This window comes from Thermobia domestica, chromosome 11, assembly GCF_964235325.1.
Source record: "Thermobia domestica chromosome 11, izTheDome1.hap1.1, whole genome shotgun sequence".
In the NCBI taxonomy this organism is placed as follows: domain Eukaryota; kingdom Metazoa; phylum Arthropoda; class Insecta; order Zygentoma; family Lepismatidae; genus Thermobia; species Thermobia domestica.
The window spans coordinates 240,007,272-240,029,026 of record NC_137464.1 but is presented as its reverse complement, the minus strand read 5'-3'; the positions used below and the strand labels follow the sequence as shown (position 1 = coordinate 240,029,026).

Sequence of the window (21,755 nt, the reverse complement as noted above, 5' to 3'; positions counted from 1 at the left end):
TGAATTACCTAACTACAGCAACGTGGAAAGTGAGTTTCACAGATGTATGTATGTATATTAATTTGTTATCTTCTACAGCCGAAACTTACTTAAACGAATTAAACAAAGAGGTGGTTGGATTCGTTTTGATAGAGAATATGTCTTAACATATGTGAAGTCATAATAAAAAAAATCAACATGGCGGAAATGAGCAAAATGGAGAGATGAAGAAATTTTGAATCTAGGATAGTTGCCCAGTGTTTATCCTGTTAATTATGCAACCCAGTATGTAGGGTATGAATAACCTTCATAATAAGAAAACAAGGGTTTTAAATCTCCATCATAATCGAAGAAGTAGGCATTCCCAAACATAAGAAAGGTTGTAAATAAAATTAAATAAAAACTAAAATACAACTACAGAAAGAACTGAAAAAGCACAAACAGAACAAGAAAATTTCCAGTCTTGTGGTTGCATGTTGCTTTACCCTATAGATCATAATAAAACTATTCATTTACTCTGTGTCTAGTCTGGCATTTGTTCCATAGAACGACTGTGGACTGAGTGAATAGGCAATCGCAATGCTGCCTTGTCAGAACCTATTATTATTATTATCATTATTATTATTATTATCATTATTATTATTATTATCATTGAGCTGAGCGAGCGAAGCGAGCGAAGCTCTAATACTCGGGTTAGCCGTTTGGTTGTCCGCGAACTCCTCCTAGACCGTTTGGCCGATCTCAACCAAACTTAGCACGCTGATAGAGTATGTCGTGCTGAGTGAGAACATAGGTCGAAATCAAAAATCTAATGTACCATCGAGGAATAATCACCGAAAAACGCTTCCATAGACTTAACATGGGGAAAAAGTTTTCACGTGATTTTTTCGTGAACAATTAAAATCTGCGCGTGATTTTCAAAAATTCCGGCGAAGCCCTTTTATTTTTTTAGCGTAAAAATTTACAATTTTAATCACAATTTAAAAACAAATTAACGATTTTTTAAACTTTTTTTAGCCGGAAGAAAAGGTCAAGACGAAGAATTGTGCGATTGTTATGAAAAATACTGATTGTTTTAAAAAGTCACAATAAACTGATTACGTTGCTTAAGCTCGCTCAGCTCATTTCATTGCAATCGAGTATATCCATTGCATTCCTAGTTATTATTATTATTATTATTATTATTATTATTATTATTATTATTATTATTATTATTATTATTATTATTATTATTATTATTATTATTATTATTATTATTATAATACCGTGATCTCAGCCTGTTTCAATTGTGAGAAATTATGGCAACAAAAGTGAAAAAAAAAAAGAGAAAGAAACCAAAAGAAGGCCATCTACCTCGTGTGCACACAACCACACACAAAGAACAAATAACCTTGTTTCTTCGCTCTTCTGTTTAGCCTCCCTTGAGGGGAAAATATAGAAAAATAATAGTTTGCTTCTATCAATCATCGATAGCGATCAGGTTTCTCCTAAGCATTTTCCTTTTGTGTGGATTTTTTTTATTGGCTCCTGCAAGATCATAGTACGTAATTTGAAAAAAAAAATCGAATCATATTTCCGCAACTTTCCATGTACGAGTATAAAACGAACCTTCCACATGCACTGTCAACAATGGTGAATCCAAATCTTTCTAGTGCTGCTTTGTTTCCTCTTTCTTCGCCGTTAGTACAGCAAGGCCAGGAGATATCATTTGTTTATTGCTAGACTCATGTTTTCTCCTTCACGTTCAAACTCAAACTACTTCTCAGCACCGGCATTACCGGAATGTGTGTGCGAAACAGCCCCGGTTCCGGTCCCGGCATTGTCGGTTCCGGCGCCGGCAATTCCGGGGACGTGTGCGAGAGCTTCAAAAACCCTTCCAGCAAAAATTCGGAACTCTGCATACGGAAAAAACGTTGAACAGCTTCCGTGACTTCGCAATTGGTTCCAAAGCCCCTGCCGCCGAGAGTCTTCTTCAAAGCCGGAAACAGATGGAAGTCACTGGGTGGGACGTCAAAACGCGTCTTAACCACCAGACTGAGAGGACTGGGTGGGACGTCGAAACGCGTCTTAACTACCAGACAGAGGAGTGGGGGAGACGTCAAAACGCGTCTTAACTACCAGACTAAGAGGACTGGGTGGGACATCGAAACGCGTCTTAACTACCAGACTGAGAGGAGTGGGTGAGACGTCAAAACGCGTCTTAACTACCAGACTGAGAGGCTTTGCGCAGGCGCCAGGACGGCGCCATCTGCAGGATCGCGGGTGAAAGATTCTTTCTCTATTGTCTGGGTGTGTTGCGAGTGCAACCATTAGGGGGCCATAGACGCACACACTTACATGACCAACATGCATAAAAGATTTGTTTCATCATGCATATTCGAAGAATTTTTTTCCAACACATGTACCAACTTGCTGTCCAACTAACTAGAAAAATGAATCGAAGGAAAGAGTCATTTGATTTCTTTCGCTGTCGTGATTGGCGGACCTAACTATAAAAGAACCAACTTGCATGAATGAGCACATATACGATAAACATGCATGAAGAACGGCAAAACCATCATACATGTTTATAGAAGATTTTGAAAACTTTCAACATGCATGAACGAGGAAATACACGATCAATTACCCTGTGGTTTTATCATTTTTCATGCATGTTGGAAGGCTTCTTCATGCATGTGTTTGCGTGTATGGGTCCCTATTGCCTTGTTTCCCCCCATTGCTGTTTTCTTTCCTGGGGAAAACAAGAGGGAAAACTTATTTTCGCACTCCACCTCGTAAATTAATAATGAGTTTTTGTACTTACCTGTCTTATATTTTGATTTCGTTATATCCGAATGGCTTGAATAATTACGGACATTTGTTATCTTTCACAGGCCCTGGTATTATCATATGGACAATCATGCACAATTACGTGTACTCAGAAGAATATCTTTCTGAAGAGATAATTTATGTAAAGGAAAAGAAATCTTCAGCAAAAGAAAGCGTTGACAACTTGAGTGTGAAGTATGATAATTTGGTGAACAATTTACCATCTAAACTTGAAGAGCTGTCATGGAGTAAAGTAACAGAAACCACTGAAAGTGTGGAGCAGTATTTAATGGAGGCTCACGGGAAGGCAGAACCTAATGATAATCATGCAGAACAGCTACTACAAACAGCTTTTTCAAAGTCTTTAACAAGTAGTGAGACCAATGCACGCGATGTTCTTGATTCTGGAGATAGTTATCCTCAGAAAAGGAACCAACAGCAGGACGTTATCAGCATTATTGGCGATGAAGGATCAGACAGTGGTCAAGAGGATCGGTCTGCGTCTGCTCAACAAAACAAGGAGAAAGACTTCATCTTTGAAGTAAAGTGTTAGACGGCCAAGTGACTATACATTTCGCAAGTTTTCAGAACAAAACTTCTTTTCTTACATTCTTATAAACACAACATATTAACATTTGAATCAAAATTGTTCCAGTTTTCTTTACCAACGAAGTATGTAAATATCTGGTTATAAGCAATAGTACAATATTACCTATTCACCTTCTTTTATTTTATAATTGCATTAGCAGAACGCCCTTTCTCTGGACGGGGAGAATACATTTCATTTTGGACATAAAGGGCTAAATTTTGAATTTAAACTGCATCGAGGATGTCACTATTCATCTCAGTAACCTCGAAAACTATGGATTCGAGACTAATATTGGTCATTTTCAATCATTTTAAAATATCTCTCCTCCCCTAAGTTGTACCGTCAAAGTGAAACGATTAAAACCATCCCAGGCCCGAATACCATTGTATTAATTGGCCCATGGTGGCTCAATGATACAGCGCCTTCCTCTGGTGGGAGAGGTTGCTAGTTCGATCTCAGGTAATGTGTTTTTGTGGTAAGCAACATTGCTCCCAAGGTTTTCTCGCGATTCTTCCGTTTCCTCTCACATTCGTTTTTCATACTCACGAATCATCTATCTCATTTATCCTCAAGTTGCGTGGGTTTTGTCGGGTTCTCCCGTTTCCTCCCACTTTCTTCATTCCACCATTTCATTCATTTTCATCACCGTCCTCTTTAGACCAATCGTGGGACGTAAAACAAAGATTTCATTTAATTTTCATTTTCATTTAGCCTCGAACGAATAATTGTGAGATGTTCAAGATTTTTTGTAATTGTATTGAAACATTAAAACTCTCTTTTGTTTAAAAGTCTTTAAAGATCTAATGATGGGTGCCCAAATAGCATCATTATTTGGATGTTATGTGGTCAGCTCACGGCTAGCATCACAATTACTTTTGGTTTTTAAGTACAAATTAACTCCATTAAGAACAAATTAACTCCATATTACATTGTAGCATTAATATAAACTTATCAAATTTAAATGCAACTTAATTTTGATTATACTTCTTGAACGTTTTATATTAGCTAAAATAATCTAAAAAAATCAATGATATAAAATTTCAAATTTACATCGCACGGTTGTATAATACCTCTTAGGCTAAAGAAAACAGATAATTAGTAAAAATGAATAATTACAAAATAATTGGTGAAATGATAATACAGGAGGAAACTGGGAGAATCCCGAGATGCGATGTTGTCCACCACAACTAATATGTAACTGTTCCTCGACGCACTGCTGTATGTTTATTGTGTGTCAGGGTTGAAATGATGGATTCCTTTAAGTGTGACACAAAGTTTATTTTTAGATATGATGACGTCTCTATTGCATCCGAATGCAATTGCGAATTTCCAATACGTGTAAATGAATTGGAGGAGCGCCTTCAGTATATCCGAACTGAATTGTGAAAACTGATGTAAAGTTGGGAATGCGAATGATCCTATCATGCTAGAATTCTTTGTCGGAGCTCATGAGTAGTAGCGGTGTGACTTGAAGACACTTATATCTGATTGGCTGAGGGACGTCATGCGATCTAATCACTTGATATGATTTCTTAGAAGTCAATTGTCACTTGATTTTCGCAGGGGTACTTGGCCCACTCCTAAATTTTGAAAGAGAACATAGAACCACTCTATTTTAAAAAAAATACATTTGGAAATTGTGTAATTTAAAAAAAATACTATGGTATCATACGACCGCACAATGTACACTCATGTCCAAAATGATTGTCGCATATCTATAACAGTCTTCGTGTAAGACTATAATTTGATAATGATTTTGCAGGTACTTTTAATACTGATACTATTTGTATAATCGGGAAATGTATATTTGTGGTAAATTTAATACGAAAAGAATTATAAATACGAAAATTACAACAAGTAAAACAAAATGTTAAATGGACAAGAAAGTTTTATTTTCGTTTTATTGTTCTTATTTACTGCTCTTTTGACATGAAATTTATCACATACATGACTTTGACGATTATACACATACTAACATTATAAATAATACCGGGCGAATTCGTTATCAAATTGTATTGCTAGAACAATATATTTATAGTCATGCTACAATAATTTTGCTACAATAATCTATAAGTTTGGGTTTCCCTTTTATGGGTAAGAAATTGCAAAAAATGTAAATTTCGGAAGTTTTTCACGTATTTTATCCTCTTTGATGAGGCTTAATACCTTATGTGGTTCTATGAGTGAATATAGGGATCTATTCCTTTTCATAAGAAATGCCATATTGAGACACCCTCTTAAATTTTGGGAAGGGTACATAGAACCACCCCTGAAAATTAGGAATTGCCAACAAATAATAATTGTAATTCTTCTCTAGGACCCTAATATATACACATTACTGTAAATTGGGGTGGTCCAGAGGCCGCGCTGACTCAGTGGTAGAACGTTCACCTCTGGTGCATGGGGTCCTCGGTTTGATCCCAGCTCGCGCCAAGTAAACTTTCTGGTGGACAAACACGTGGTTTTCCCGGAGTTCTCTCGTTTCCTGCCACTTTCTTCATTCCACCATTTAACTCATTTCTCATTATCACCGTCTCCTTTAGTCTAGCTGGCATAACCGTGATACTTCCAACTTAAAAATAAGATTTGTGTCGTCCAGTCCCTTTTATGGGCACAAAATTGCACATAATTCGAAATTTGTAGGGTTTTTGACTAATTTATCCCTTTTCATGTGGGAGATCACGTTATACGGTTATGTAGTGGAGGGGTTCATTTTCTTTTATAGGACATGGGTACATTGATGCACTGCTTTCAAATTTCGGATGGGATATATTGTCTAATCCCTTAAATTTGAGAATTGTCAAAAAATAAAATTTGGTAAATATTCGAATATACAACGAATCGAATATACAACTCTTTAAATTAAGGTGGTCCTCCTTGTCCTTTCCTTGGGGTAAAAAATTGTCAAATATTAGTATTGTTCGGTTATTGATGTAATTTATCTTCTTTGATAGTTTTAACACGGTATGTAGTTACATGGTTGAGTACATGGATCCATTTTCTTTCATCAGATATTTGTACATCAATGTTTTCTTCTCAAAATTAGTGAGATTGCGTTAATCTACCCTATAAATTTAAGAATTACCAAAAATGATAAATGTTCTTTAGGACCAAAATAGACGTTTCTGTAAATTTAATTGGTCTTGTTTATCCCCTCCTATGCGGAAAATGCCAAAAAAAAAATAAACATAATTAATATATACTACCGCCTGGTAGGTCATAGACCTAATATATCTTTTATGATAAGGTTTTGTAACGTTATGTTGTAAACAGTTCATTCTTTCGTTATACTTGCAATAATTTTTTCAGTGATCTACAAATTTTTAGGCATTGAAATTTAAAATTTTTTTCGAACTAAATTAAAACAAAACTTTTCAACAGGTCCAAACAGTTTTCAAATTAAAACATTTAATAAAAAATTTCAATGAGTACAAAAATTTTCAAACCTCAAAAACTTAAACGATTATGTTCAAACAAAAAAATAAAGCTAGTGATAAAAAAATTAAACCAAAATTTCAAACTTAAAAGTTTTAAACCAAAGTTTTCAAATTAAAAAAATCAAAAAATTTCAAACTAAAATTTTAAAACAAAATTATCAAATTAAAATTTAGAATCTAGAAACCTTCAAACTATAATTTTCAAAACTACAAATTCTCAAATCAAAATTTTCAAACTAAACATTTCAACTTCAAACAGTGATCGGAAAATTTTGAGCAAACATTTGAAATCTTTTCAAAATTTAAATAAAGATATGGAAGTGATAAGCTATTGCACCAAGAACAACTTTACACCATATCCTTAGGCTGAGTCGTAATTACAATATTAGGTTTCAAATACTTTCAAACTAAAATTTTAAACAAAAACTTAAAAAAAACGATGTGAAAGTGATAGCTACTCAGATCACATCAAAATAGTATTCCATCAATGATATTAGATTATGAGTTGTAAGTAAAGTTCAAAGTATGAAATTGTATATCAATCGGCTTAATAATTTCCTATCAGGTAGTACAAAACTTTCACTTTAAAAAACATAACTACATTATTTGGCAAACAAATATTAACAAGCAAAAATATTATAATAAGGAAAACGTTAACCATCGAACTTTATTCGGTTTTCAGCTAATCGATTAACACAGTTTTTAATTATTCAAGTACATATATGATTTTAGACTGTGTGTCATGACTACAAATCCTAAATTGAAAATGTAAAATTGTTGTTATATATAAATAAACTTTAATAATTATCTAAACTTTTCCATTAAAGATTTTGAGCCGTAACTACAATAAAAAGTTTCAAAAATTTTCAAACTAAAAAAGAAATTTTGAAACAATGATCGAAAAAATAAGCAAAACTTTAAAAAAAAAATTAAAATTTTAAATAAATATTTGAAAGTGATCAATCAATCAGATTGCATCAAGAAAAACATTTCCACCAATGACTTTAGACTATGATTCTTTATATATAATCCTAAGATTCAAAGTGTGAAATTATTAATGTATACATATCATTGTAATCAATAGGTTACAATAATTACATATCAAGTTTCAAACCGAAAAATTTGAAGTTAAAGATAGGAATCAACCAAAACAAATTATAATTTTCCAGCAACGAATTTACACCATGTCCTGTGTTCATCCACAATCATATGAAGTAATAAAGTATCTTATCTTATGTTAGATGAGGTCAAAATCCCTAGATTTGAGTTTTACTAATGTTTTACCCATGTAAGGGATCAACATGAAGCATTCCAATTTACAAATATATATATATATATATATATATATATATATATATATATATATATATATATATATATATATTCTTTTTTCCAATTCCCAAATTTAAGTAATGGGCCAAGGTACCCCTCCTAAAATTTAAAAAAATTGTATCAGCGTACCTATGTCCTATAAAAAGAGAATTAACCCTGTACTCAAGCCTGTGAAACAAAATAAATAGAAAACATTGTTGATAAAATGAAATGTATAAATATTGTCGGAGTAAAAGGACAAAATTACCATATAAGTGGTTGTTTTATCCAAGAAGCTTATTCTGAATATGAATACTCTATTATCTAAAGTAAGTTTCCTAGAATTATCAACAACTCATAAGTTTTATTTGGTGCAGGTAAAGTTTAGGCACACTATATTTTGCAAAATTGACAGGTACAATTCAATACTCTGAATTAGAAGACATATTTATAAGAAACAAGTTTGTAATAAAGCCTTATTTAAGAAGATAAATTAGGTTAATAACCTGCCACATGGCAATATGAATACTTTGGCAATTTTTTTACTCATAGCAAGGGATAAACAATACCTCGCAATAATTTACAAGGTTATATATATTCGAATCCTAGAGAATGTTTACCAAATTTTGTTTTTCCATAATTCCAAAATTTAAATGTTTGTCAATGTACTCTCCCAAAGTTAAGAGAAATGCACCAATGTAAGGTATGTCCTAAGAATGAGAATAGAGCTCTGTAATAAACCACACAACCGTAAAATAGATATGAACTCAGAATAATTCCTTTCGGTTATGAATACGTTACTAAACCGTTGGGGGTAAAAGAAGAGGACTGTCTGTGTCTATATCTGTGGTCTATATAAAAGGAAGGTTCTCTTGTGCTGCTGTCCCAGTGTGAGTAAACATTGAGTTGTAAAATTGAAGGAGGAAATGTGTTATTTTATTTCATTAGATCAATGTAAAAGTACTTAAAATATGTTGGTGTCTTCCTCTCGCATGTATAATAACACATGATACGCCATAACCAAGCCATGATAAAGTAAAGTGCTATGAGGAAGCAGTGTACAAGGTGATTATACGTAAACATAGAAGTGTCGCAAAGCTGTGCCACAAGTAAAGTGACTGTTTCTATGGCATATGAAGTATTTTCCCACTATCTTCTTTTATGGGTATTCCCAACGCCATTAATACACCATTCCCTACGAACGCACCTTGTCAGATCTTCCCCTACTGTGCTCCTTCTCTGGCTCGGTTATATAGCATTCGTGCTTTTCAGTGGCTACCTAACGCATATTGGTTCACGTTTCTCGCAATTGTTTTTATAGGTATGTCCACAGACTGTATTTATAAAAATAACAGATAAGTCCTTCTAAAGTGATTTGCAACCTGTATTAATACAATTTCTCCCTTAATGAACACTTTCTAAGATACCAGTAGTAAGAGATAAGCTCCTATTGAAAGAAGTGAATATGTTATGAATGCAAGTATGTTTATCTAAACTGTGGTTGCACGCTCTCTCATAATATATATATATATATATATATATATATTGTATATTATATTTGCCAGAACAAAATAGTTTGTGTTTCAGATAAAACGTTCAGTGCTTATAAATCCGAAACGGCTGAGAATAAAAAGATGAAACAAAAACTGACAAGTAAACCTTACGTTTGGGTGAATCGAGTTGCTGACTGAGACACATATGAGAAAGTAGTACTAAATGTGGTCAGTATTTCAGTGAAGTTGTAGGTGCGAAGCTCCAGGGGTTTAGGAGATACAGCTACCAGAACATCACATGGAAGTACAGAATAGTCTTCATACAGTTGGAGGTAAAAGCCCTGTAAGACCTCTTGTAACGACAAAAGATAAATAACAAATATTTGGGTACATATTAGGACTAGAGGGAAGTCATATAGTAAGGGTATACCTGACGGCGGCCATCTTGAAATCCGCCATTTTGAATTAAGGTTAAGTTTTTAAAATAGGAATAGGGTCATGTGATACATGATTTAAGGCGCAAATTTAATCAGAAGAACAATGGTGACGATAATTTTGATTTACGCGCAATTGGTAAAAAGTTACAGGGAAATTAAATATTGTTGCAGCATATGTATTAGTCCTTTACCCCACCTTGTAAATTTTGTGTTAATGATAATAATTAAATAAAAAGCAAATGGATAAATATAAGGTCTATGGTAAGAGTTGCCTTGATGGCGGCCATGTTCAAATCCGCCATTTTGAATCAGACAAAGTTTTAAACAAAACGCATAACAGTGACACCTTATTAATAGCAAATTTTACCATAACTCCAAGGGTATAACCATTTTGCTTTATCATTAACCAACACAAAATTAAATGGATCGCTCCTTACGACTACTGCTTTGACGGAATTGTTAACGACAAATGTGTCAAGTGTAACTCGATTGCCTTTGTCAGGTGTGCTCACTGTGAGCAGAGCATTTATGCAAGTCATGCACTCTTTTCTGAACTACATATTGATTGTACTAATTGAGGACTTTTCTGGAAGAAAAACCCAAGTTCAATTATGACTCAATTCCACTTTGGTCATTTTTCCTTAAACTACCAAACTTGTTTATGCGATAACAAATGCTGGTTAATGATAAAGCAAAAATGGTTATATCGTTGGAATTATGGTAAAATTTGCTATTAATAAGGTGTCACTGTTATGCGTTTTGTTTAAAATTTTTGTCTGACTCAAAATGGCGGATTTGAACATGGCCACCATCAAGACAACTCTTATCATAGACCTAACATTTATCCACCTGCTTTTTATTTAATTATTATCATTAACACAAAATTTACAAGGTGGGGTAAAGGAATAATACATATGCTGCAACAATATTTAATTTCCCTGTAACTTTTTACCAATTGCGCGTAAATCAAAACTAACGTCATCATTGTTCTTCTGATTAAATTTGCGCCTTAAATCGTGTATCACATGACCCTATTCCTATTTTAAAAACTTAACCTTAATTCAAAATGGCGGATTTCAAGATGGCCGCCGTCAGGTATACCCTTACTATATGACTTCCTACTAGTCCTAATATGTACCCATATATTTGTTATTCACCTTTTTTCGTTACAAGAGGTCTTACAAGGCTTTTACCTCCAACTGTATGAAGACTATTCTGTACTTCCATGTGATGTTCTGGTAGCTGTATCTTCTAAACCCCTGGAGCTTCGCACCTACAACTTCACTGAAATACTGACCACATTTAGTACTACTTTCTCATATGTGTCTCAGTCAGCAACTCGATTCACCCAAACGTAAGGTTTACTTGTGAGATAGGAAAATGTCATAGGGCACATCACATGGTGTTGTTGTGGTCACTCCCAGGGCCCTCCTTCAAGGGGGTCCAGGGGCCAACTTCTAATTTTCAAATAGGAACACGTATTGATCATACCTCATTCAATAGTACTTGAAAAACGAAAGAACTTTTGTAGGAAACAATTTTCGATTTGGGCCACCGTTTTTAAATCAGAGTTGCAGTGTTGTGGTGTGCAGTGTTTGAAAATTAGAAGTTGGCCCCTGGGCTCCCTTGAAGGAGGGCCCTGGGAGTGACCACAACAACACCATGTGATGCGCCCTATGACATTTTCCTATCTCAGTTTTTGTTTCATCTTTTTATTATCAGCCGTTTCGGATTTATAAGCACTGAACGTTTTATCTGAAACACCCTGTATATTGTATATTATATTATATTATATTATATTATATTATATATATATTTGCGAGAACAAAATAGTTTGTCCATATTATTGAGGTATCCGTTAAGGAATGTTTCACTGTATAAGACATTCTGACTTCTTGTAGTGTCAAAGAACATATGCTTAGCCAATGTGGACAACATAATCCCAATATACTAATTTCAAAAATAAATACAAAGCATTGTTAATAAAATGAAATTTATAAACATTGTCGGAGAAACAAAACAAAATTACCATATAACTGGTTATTTTAGCCAAGTATCTTATTCTGAACATGGATACTCTATTATCTAAAGTAAGTTTCCTAGAATTAATAACAACTCCTAAGTTTTATATGTGTTAGAAACTTATTAATTTGGTGCAGGCAATGTTTATGCACACCATATTTTGCAAAGTTTCAGGTACAATTCAATGCTCTGAATTGAAAGACATTTTATAATAAACAAATTATTGCAAGTGGCACAATTAAATATACGTATATATATAGTGTAGCTTTACTTTATGTTTACAAGTGCAGTGTTACCAGTATAAAATTATTACAAGTGCTATACAACGGTTAAGATAAGTAAGCACATATGAAAAATGACTATCAGATATTAGTTTCTACTGGCGTACTATTTCTACATAGTATACAAAGGTAGTATTTTTATTTTACAAGTGTAGCTTTACAAGTGTAAAACCATTACAAACGCTATAGGAACTCGTAATACTGAAAAAAACGTGTTTTCACTACCTGGTTTACACGCATAACCCACCGTCCCTAATGTCCCTGCTCTTTACGAGCTCACTATAATACAAATTAAATCATGACAATAAGAAGAAATTTAGTAAAAGAATTATAACTTTTCAACAATTATTTTGAATACACTTGGAATATCAAATTTTTATATTCCGTATCTGTACATTTTTTATCCTCCAAATTTATGCCTCAAGGAGCACAACTGCTTTGAAAAGTTCTCTTTCTTCCATATCTCATTAGTTGATGGAGTTAATGTAAATGTTACGACAACAGTCCCCTTCTGGACGTCAATGTGCCATTTTGCGCAGTAGTTATGTATATCTGAAGGAATAAAAATCGCCCGAAGACATTTGATCAAAAGTCATGAAATCTGTGGTGATGTTTTCAAAATGGTCGCCGTGCAGACAGACATAGTGCCGTTTAAATGATCATATCTTCATTATCAATCATGTTATTGTAATGATTCAATATATTCTTTAAAAGATTTGATTTAAATAAGACCATTTCAGTATTTTTTAAAAATAACATGAATGGTTAAGAAGTTATAGCGACGAAGATTTGAAAGTGAGTGTGATGTACTAATAAACATTTCATGAAATCACACTTTAAAACAAAAAGTAATAATATAGACTAGAGGTTTCAGCTGCTCTTCCAGTTGAAACTGTGGAGACTGGCGCCGCCACTCAAGGAAGTTGGATATTACGAACTATTAAAGCAAGAACGAATCTGATCATTCAGAGCGCGTGCGTCTGATAGAATTAGCCTATGATAGGACTAGCTCGGGAGAGTAATGCTCACGGAAGTAGAAACGAGAAACACAGTTCTGATTGGTTGGCGTTATCCACTTCTTGCCACGTTGCATTAAAATAACAAAAATCAAACGCTTGCTGCTGTCGGTCTTCGTGGCCGAGTGGGCTAGCGCTATATGCTAGTAAGAAAAGTCTATTTTGGCGCGAGTTCAAACCCGGCCCGAGAAAAGTTTTTTTTTTTTACATTTTTATAACACTTATTAATTAAAATAATATGAAAATAATACTTAAAAAAGTGATTTATTTACTTTTTTGCAAATAAGTAGTTATAGTACTTATGCCCTTGTACTCCATGATATAGGGCTCGTTTTGTTCCTCTTGTACTTCATGATATAAATTTTGTGACCAACTTAGAACAACTGGCTAGGATAGCGCGTAAAACAGCTGGCTAGAGTAGCGCGCGGAAAAACGTACTTAAGGGAGTATTACTCTCCCGAGCGGGTCGTCCAATGATACACTTAGCTACTGTTAGTAGCAGACGATTCAGTTAGTTACAACTCTAGTCGGTAGTGTCACAGAGTCACTTTTGTTGCATTGTGGGAACGATTTGAATTTCCATTAGGAATATAAGGAGTGGTTCATCAGGATAATCTGTGCTCTGAAACAATTTTAACATTTTGTGTGACATTTGAGCTATATCTTAAACGAACCAACATGCATCACTAAAACCGCTGAAACCTTCTTGATGTATTTATTACTAGTAATATCAATATAATTCACTTCAGAAGAGTAAAACTACCAATCGGTACTTCAGATCACTCTTTAGCATATATATGTTTGCAATTAGAAGAACCAACAAAAGACAACGGCAAAATAAAGACATATCGCAATTTTAAGTATTTTGATCAGTCCAAATTCACTAGTGATATACAACGCATTGATTGGAAACTAATTGAAAACCTACCTGACGTAGATAAGAAAGTCGAATTCTTAGAAAACACCATACTTAGCATTTTTGATAAACATGTCCCTCTATGTTCTTCGAGTATTACAAGAAACAACAGTCCATGGTTAACTGACAACGTCCAGCTACTAATAAAATTAAAAAAACCGTGCATATCTCAAATTCAAAAGGACAAGAACTGATGTTCTTTGGAATGAATACAAACAACTACGGAACTTTACTACAGCTGTGATACGACAAGAGAAAAGAATATATTTCACACAGTTTTTCAATAGTAATAATCTGAGCTCAAGGATGTATGGAATAAATTAAGAACCCTCGGTATTAGTAGTCGAAAAAATTCTCAAGCATCACCAGATGATCTTGCAAATTGCAATGAGATTAACGCGCACTTTGGTGAAATTTGTAATGATAGAAATATCGACGAGAATGCAGTTCAAAACCGCATAACTGTATATAATAATACTAAATTCTGTTCAAGTATGACTTCATTCGAACTCCGTAATATAAGCAATTTTGATGTTCAGAATGCTATTAAAAATTAAAATTCGAATGCAGCTGGGCACGAAGGCATTACAGGAAAGATGCTTAGACTTGTTTTTCCATACATTATATCACCATTAACACAGATAATAAATTATTCCATAATCACATGATCCATTCCATCATCCTGGAAAGAAACATTTGCAATGCCTATAGCAAAAAAGCAAAATGTATCATCTCTAAACGACCTTAGGCCTATTAGTCTATTACCAATATTGTCCAAAGTTATGGGGAAACTTGTGCATAACCAGCTCAATGATTACGTGATTAATAAATATAATAATATCTTACCCCTACACCAATCAGGCTTTCGCAATTCACATAGCACTGCCACAGCCCTACTTCATATCACTGACGACATTTTTCGAGCATTAGATAACAAACAGATATCATTCCTGGTATTATTAGATCTTACTAAAGCATTTGATTCAGATCATCACGACTTACTCCTAGCTAAAATGAAATACTATAACTTTTCCACCAACACGATCCAGTGGTTCAGATCATATCTTTCAGATAGGCAACAAAGAGTAGTACTAAAAAATCCTAAACTTGCAGTGTCAAACCAAATCAGTCTTCAAAGAGGAGTGCCACATGGATCAAACTAGGACCTCTGCTATTTTGTCTATATACAGCAGATGTACCAAAGCTACACTCTAAATACATCTGTACGCGGATGATACACAACTCTGCTTAGTCACGTCTCTAGAGCACGCCTTACAAAGTGCAGCCCTCATCAATGAGGACTTAGAAATATTTAGTGATTGGTGCTTGTCCAATTCCTTGAAAATAAACGCAAGTAAATGCATATTTACAGTCATGGGAACAAGAGTAAATCTTAGGAAATTGGAAACTGGACAAATTAGTATTTCCATTCGAGACACGCCGTTAGATTACTCACCTTCAGTAAACAATCTCGGATTAATACTAGGTGGTGAGTTAAACTGGAAGCGACATATATGTACTGTATTTAATAACTCAATATCAATTCTGCGATTATTATGTAAAAATAATGATTTTCTAAATCAGAACACAAAACTGTATTTAGTGAACACGCTTATTTTTCCACTGTTCGACTATTGTGATTCTGTATATGGACCAGCCATTACTAAATCCTTAGCAATATCAATTCAAAAAGTTCAAAATGCCTGCATGAGATTTATCTATAACACGCGAAAATATGAACATATACTGCCCTTACTAAATCAAAAAAACAACATTCTAACAATGTCAAGGATGCGTTTGTTGCATCTGTACTGCCAGATACATAAGGCCATACACAATAATGGCCCCCTTTATCTTAAAAGTAAGCTGATGTTCCGAAATGAAATCCATCCATACGAAACAAAACGTTCCCGTACACTTGACATCCCGCGGCATACATTAACAAAAGCAGCGAAATCATCCTCTATTTCAGCTGTGAGAGCCTGGAATTCATTACCTTCCGATATAATCGAGTGCAAAGGATTCTTAACCTTCAAACGTAGGGTAAAGGACCATCTTTTATATCAACAGAAACTTAGCTTGAGTACCTACGCCTTAGACTGCAGCAAGTAAACCAATTTTGTATGCATATTGTAGTATAGGGGACAAGTATTAGGCCTACTGTATCTGAACAACTATTATATTGGTATATATATGAAGAAAACCAATATGAAGTAAGAATATAATAGTTGTTCAGATACAGTAGGCCTAATATATATATATATATATATATATATATATATATATATATATATATATATATGAATAAAATATTAGTTTGTAGTTAACTAAATGCTATATGTTTATTGTCGTTATATACAGTATGTACGTGTATAATATCTTTATATATATTCCCATTCCCATGTGACATTTCTAACTGTACTTTTCTTAGGTTAGGTAGTAGAGCAGCCTACGGCTGAACCTCGCCTCATGAATAAAGGCATTTTCAATTCAATTCAATATGTACCTGGTATTTTCAAAGATAATAATACCCTGCTGAGTATAAATCTGAATATTTCCAAATGGCTGAAAACCAAGATGGCGGCCAAATGGCTGCTGCATAAAGGATCTTTTCTAGTAAAATAGTTAAATCGGCCTTGATCCAAATTGGGCTGTTATTGACCCAAAAGGTTAACCTTGACCTAAAACTACCTCAAAATAATTTTTGACCCCCTTACCCCTCCCCTTATCGAATTATCGTATCATACATGTTTAAAATTGAATATTTTTAAAGTTTGGTGGAGGTGGTCGAACTATTTTCAAATGTTTGCAGATTGTAGATACTACCTAGTTGTAAATGTGCTATTTTTTAAAAAGAATTTTCTTTGTTTTTTTCGCGCGCTGAAAATTTCAAAAAATTATAGAATTTTTTTGGGGGGAGACACGTCGCTGATTTTTTGGTTGAAAAAAATTGTTATACCCTTAGTTAGAACACATATTTTTTTCCGGGGCCTGAAAGTGATGGCAACATTGTAGGAAATAAATAAAACTGAAAACAAACGTGTTTTTCGCACAATTTTTCCACCATTTTAGAGCCCTCAAGGTGATGACTCCTTTAAACAATCTTTTGCCACAGAGTTCACAATTTCCCTTTCTCTTGTGTCCCTTCCCCTTCTGTCGTTCTTCGGCTGCTTCGATTTTGTCCATTTCGGAACAGAAACACCAAATATATCTCCGTAACAGTGCTTCCACTTCAACCGACTCTTGCACAACAAAGTTATACGCACCTCGCGTCGCCTCCTCGTATCTACCAGTGCTTGCTTCTCTGGTCGCACACAGTAGCCCTCTCTGTTACCTGCATCGAGAAACGGCAACTCGCTACTGATAATAATGTTTTCCCACAACTGATGTTTCGAATACGCACTAGAGGTAGCGGGAAAACAAATACGTCTTCTATTTCTATGTTTTATTTGAAATCGACGTAACTCCACGTACGTTGTTTTTGTAGAGGAATAACAATGTTGCCATCACTTTCAGGCCCCGAAAAAATATATATTGTACCTAAGGGTATAACAAATTTTTAACCAAAAAAATCAGCGACGTGTCCCCACCCAAGTTTTTTCTACAATTTTTTGAAACTTTCAACACGCAAAAAAAAAAAAAAAAAAAAAAAGCGCATCAATGGTTTTGTGTCAAGGGTAACTTTTTGGGTCAATAACAACCCAATTTGGATCACGAGCAGATTTCACTCTCTTACTAGGAAAGGTACTTTGTTTCTGAAAGTGTATAACTTGTGTATAATGTATTTTAATGTTTCATTTTTTATTCGATAATTTGTTAAAAGTTTTTTTTAGATAAAAACGAGTAAATAAAGCAAAAATAGTCCCCTAAAGCTTGCTTTTCGCATGTATTCTGAAAATGTTTTTTTCTTTCTTTTCTTTTTTAAAAAAAGCAGAAAATCAAGTGTTCAATTACCCCTAAAAGAATCCCAAATTTGACCCAAAATGAAAAAGAAATAATGTTCAAATTAACTCCAAATGATGGGGCTATATGGACAACAATTTAAGGGGTAATTTTTGAGTGTGGGTATTATTGTAAAGAAATGGTCGATCTGGTTTGCCATAAGTACCAGACTGTGTCACGTGATCAGGTCAAAAGTCAAGTTGCTTCCTAAATCGAGTCTGGGTATCCAAATCCGATGTGAGATATAGTATCAAGCATGTAACCTCCGCGTAGGGCGCCTTGGGTAATTCTAAGAAGGTGCATATACTTTATCATTATTATTTATTTTACTCAAACAACTTGCTTTTTAACAATGTTTCATCCTTATTTACCTCACGTGCTACACATTGGTTTTAAGCTCTTCATTATGTCTTTGGAATAAGCTTTCAATTAGCCATCTCTTTAATATAGTTTTTGAGATATGTGGACGAATTCATTTTTGTTCATTGATTTTCCATTGGCATTAATGCTAATGTTTTGTACGTTTTTTTTGACTATGTTCCATCCATTTTAGGAAAATTTTCTTTTGAAATATAGAATCTACATAGTCTTTTATACATTTGAGGTGAATTTCAGCAATCTCCTTCTTTTGGTTTTTGAGGTAAGTGGAGGAATTATTTTTCATTGATTTTCCATTGACATTAATGTTTTGTACATTTTTTGTCGATGTTCCATTCATTTTAGAACAGTTTGCTTTGGAAATATAGAATCTACACTCATGTCCAAAATTATTGTCGCATGTTTATACATATGTTGTTGTAGGAATATAATTTGATAACGAATTCGCCCGGTATTTCTTATAATGTTATTAGGCCTATGTGTATCATCGGCAAAGACATCTATGTTGCAAATTTCATGTCAAAAGAACAGTAAATAAGAACAATAAAACGAAAATAAAACTTTCTTGTTCATTTAGCAACATTTTGTTTTACTCATTCTAATTTTCGTATTTATAATTCTTTTCCTATGAAATTTACAACAAATTTACATTTCCCGATTATACACATAATATCAGTATTAAAAGTACCCTGCAAAATCATTATCAAATCATTATTCTTACAAGAAGAGAGTTATAGATATGCGACAATCATTTTGGACATGAGTGTACATAGTATTTTATACATTTGAGGTGAATTTCAGCAATCTCCTTCTTTTGGTTTTTGAGATAAGTGGATGAATTATTTTTCATTGATTTTCCATTGACATTAATGTTAATGTTTCGTGAGTTTTATTGACTATGTTTCATCCATTTTAGGACAATTTGGTTTTCTAATATAGAATCTACATAGTCCCTTCTAAACATGAGCTGAATTTCAACCATTTCCCCCCAAAGTCTGTTCACATGATTGCAACCGGATAGGTCCTTATATTAGGTTTGTAGCTAAAGGACCATTTGGTGTAACTGCACAGATATGAGATTCCATCGAAAATATACGAAAGTCGTGTTTAATGAACGATTCAAATTGTCAAAGTACCCCTTCTACGGTATCGAAACCGGAAATAGTAGTAAATTTCAGGGGTTTTCAGGATGTTGCGTGTTGTGACGATATGCTTGTGTCTTGAGACACTAAATCGATTGTAGAAAATCTCTTGCGGCTATCTATAACCATTTTTGATCTATGATGATAAGTGTTGAAACTGGTAATTAATAATTTGAACCACTTACTGTTTGAATAGAGGTGTCACGAAGAAGATGGAAGCTTTTCTTGGAACAATGAATCGACTACAGAAAATTGCATCTCGATATTTCTGACCGTTTTTGCTGTACGAAAATCAATATTGAAACTGGAAATTGTATTAAATTTTGACTCTTTAAGATATGCTTTGGCTAGAGTGTTCAGGATTGTCATGGTACATTGTCTTGAGACACTGATTCGTTTGCAAGAAACTGCTTTTAGCTATTTGTTATTGATTTCGTTCTATGTAGATAAACGTTGAAATCGGAAGTTTCTCACATTTACTTTGAACCATTTTCGGTTTAAATAGAGAGCTAACGGAGAATATGGAACTTATTCTTGGGACACTTAATTACATAAAACCACATCTCGATGTCTCTTACCGTGTTTGGGCTGATACCTGTCAACAGATGGACGGATGCACAAAGCCGTTCTATAAAACTTCCGACACTTATGCGTAGCGTAGTTTGGAAGTCTAAAAGCTGCTATTTACATCAGTATTTTGTGTTTTATTGTGTAAGCAGTGATGGTTCTAGAGACGATTTCTCCCGGGGAGAATTTCAATACACAGGAACGTACGTAGGAATTTGTTTCGCGAGGAATCAAAAGCTTTTGTTAGGTCCAAATTCAATTTATTTTAAAATTATATTAAAATTTGTAAAATCATTTCTAAAATTAGACTAATTTTCAGAAAAAAAAATGGGATTTCGGAGAAATCTGGACTTCCAGAACCCACACGCTGCGTACGTTCCTGCGCAGGGGGTTAAAACAATTCTACGAAAATACTTCTAACCTTAGTTAAGAACGAGGGGGCGCGGTGGCTAAGTGGTAGAGCGTTCACCGCCGGTGCTTGGGATCCCTGGTTCGATCCCAGCTCGCGCCGTGTGGACTTTGTGGTGGACAAACACCGTGCTCGTGGGTTTTCTCGGGGTTCTCCCGTTTTCTCCCACTTTCTTAATTCCACCATTTCATTCATTACTCATCATCACCGTTTCCTTTAGCCTAACCGGCATAAGCGTGGGACGTAAAACTAAAGGTTTCATTTCATTTTCTTAGTTAAGAACGATCAGAGATTTCCCTCGGAGGGAATTTCATAGTTCTGGGGAATTTTTCCCCTGAAATCATCACTGATTGTATATGTAAAAATGTTAAAATTCCATAATAGGTTTCCATTTTATACCATGCTTTAAAGTATGCATGTACAAATTGGAACAGCGGATAAGCCAATCAGGACTTACTAGTGTCGAGAACCGTGAAAGACAATGTACCACATTTTCACGAGAATTGAATAGCCATATTGAATACAGAAACGTGTTCATGTACAATAACACCAGAGGAATAGAAAAGCTGCTATAACGATGACCAAAAGATATTTACTTACTAAAGAAAAGCAGAAAAAAATCTATTTACTTATAATTTTAATGGGAAACCTGACCCTTCATATTTTGAACTAGTCCCTGAATCTTCGGTGGTACACTAGTTGCTTAAACGCTGAGGATATTTTTAAGATAGACATCAGATATCCAGAAAAAAATCAATTCAGTTTAAAAGATTGCATTTTCAATAATGGGTGAGGCGAGCCGGATGAAAGAGTTCAGTGGGCCGGAACCAGCCCAAGGCCCGGCTGTTGCACATGCATACTTTATAGTATGTGAACGTTGGAAATATACATGATCAGTTTCACTAAGTTAAAATAAAATACATTATTGACGCACTCCAGAGCGTCGTAAGTCACAACTCTGACTGTTGTAGTATGTAACATCTTTATACATGCTATACTCGAACTTTCGAACTTGAAAATACAAGGTA

At 34.2% G+C, this 21,755-nt stretch overlaps 2 protein-coding genes across 2 annotated transcripts in view; both read left to right on the top strand.

Moving 5' to 3' along the window:
* Positions 1-3,502, top strand: part of LOC145664851 (uncharacterized) — a 38,746-nt gene extending 35,244 nt beyond the window's left edge. The window contains exon 6 of the mRNA XM_081731868.1: positions 2,853-3,502. Within this exon, the coding sequence (XP_081587994.1) occupies positions 2,853-3,340 (488 nt within the window). The 3' untranslated portion in view covers positions 3,341-3,502. The remainder of the gene's footprint in view (positions 1-2,852) is intronic.
* Positions 3,503-11,946: 8,444 nt separating this feature from the next.
* The window catches only part of LOC145663793 (uncharacterized), a 67,143-nt gene continuing 57,334 nt past the window's right edge, over positions 11,947-21,755 (top strand). Inside the window, exon 1 of the mRNA XM_081729884.1 lies at positions 11,947-12,144. Coding sequence (XP_081586010.1) covers positions 12,124-12,144 — 21 coding nt within the window. The 5' untranslated portion in view covers positions 11,947-12,123. The remainder of the gene's footprint in view (positions 12,145-21,755) is intronic.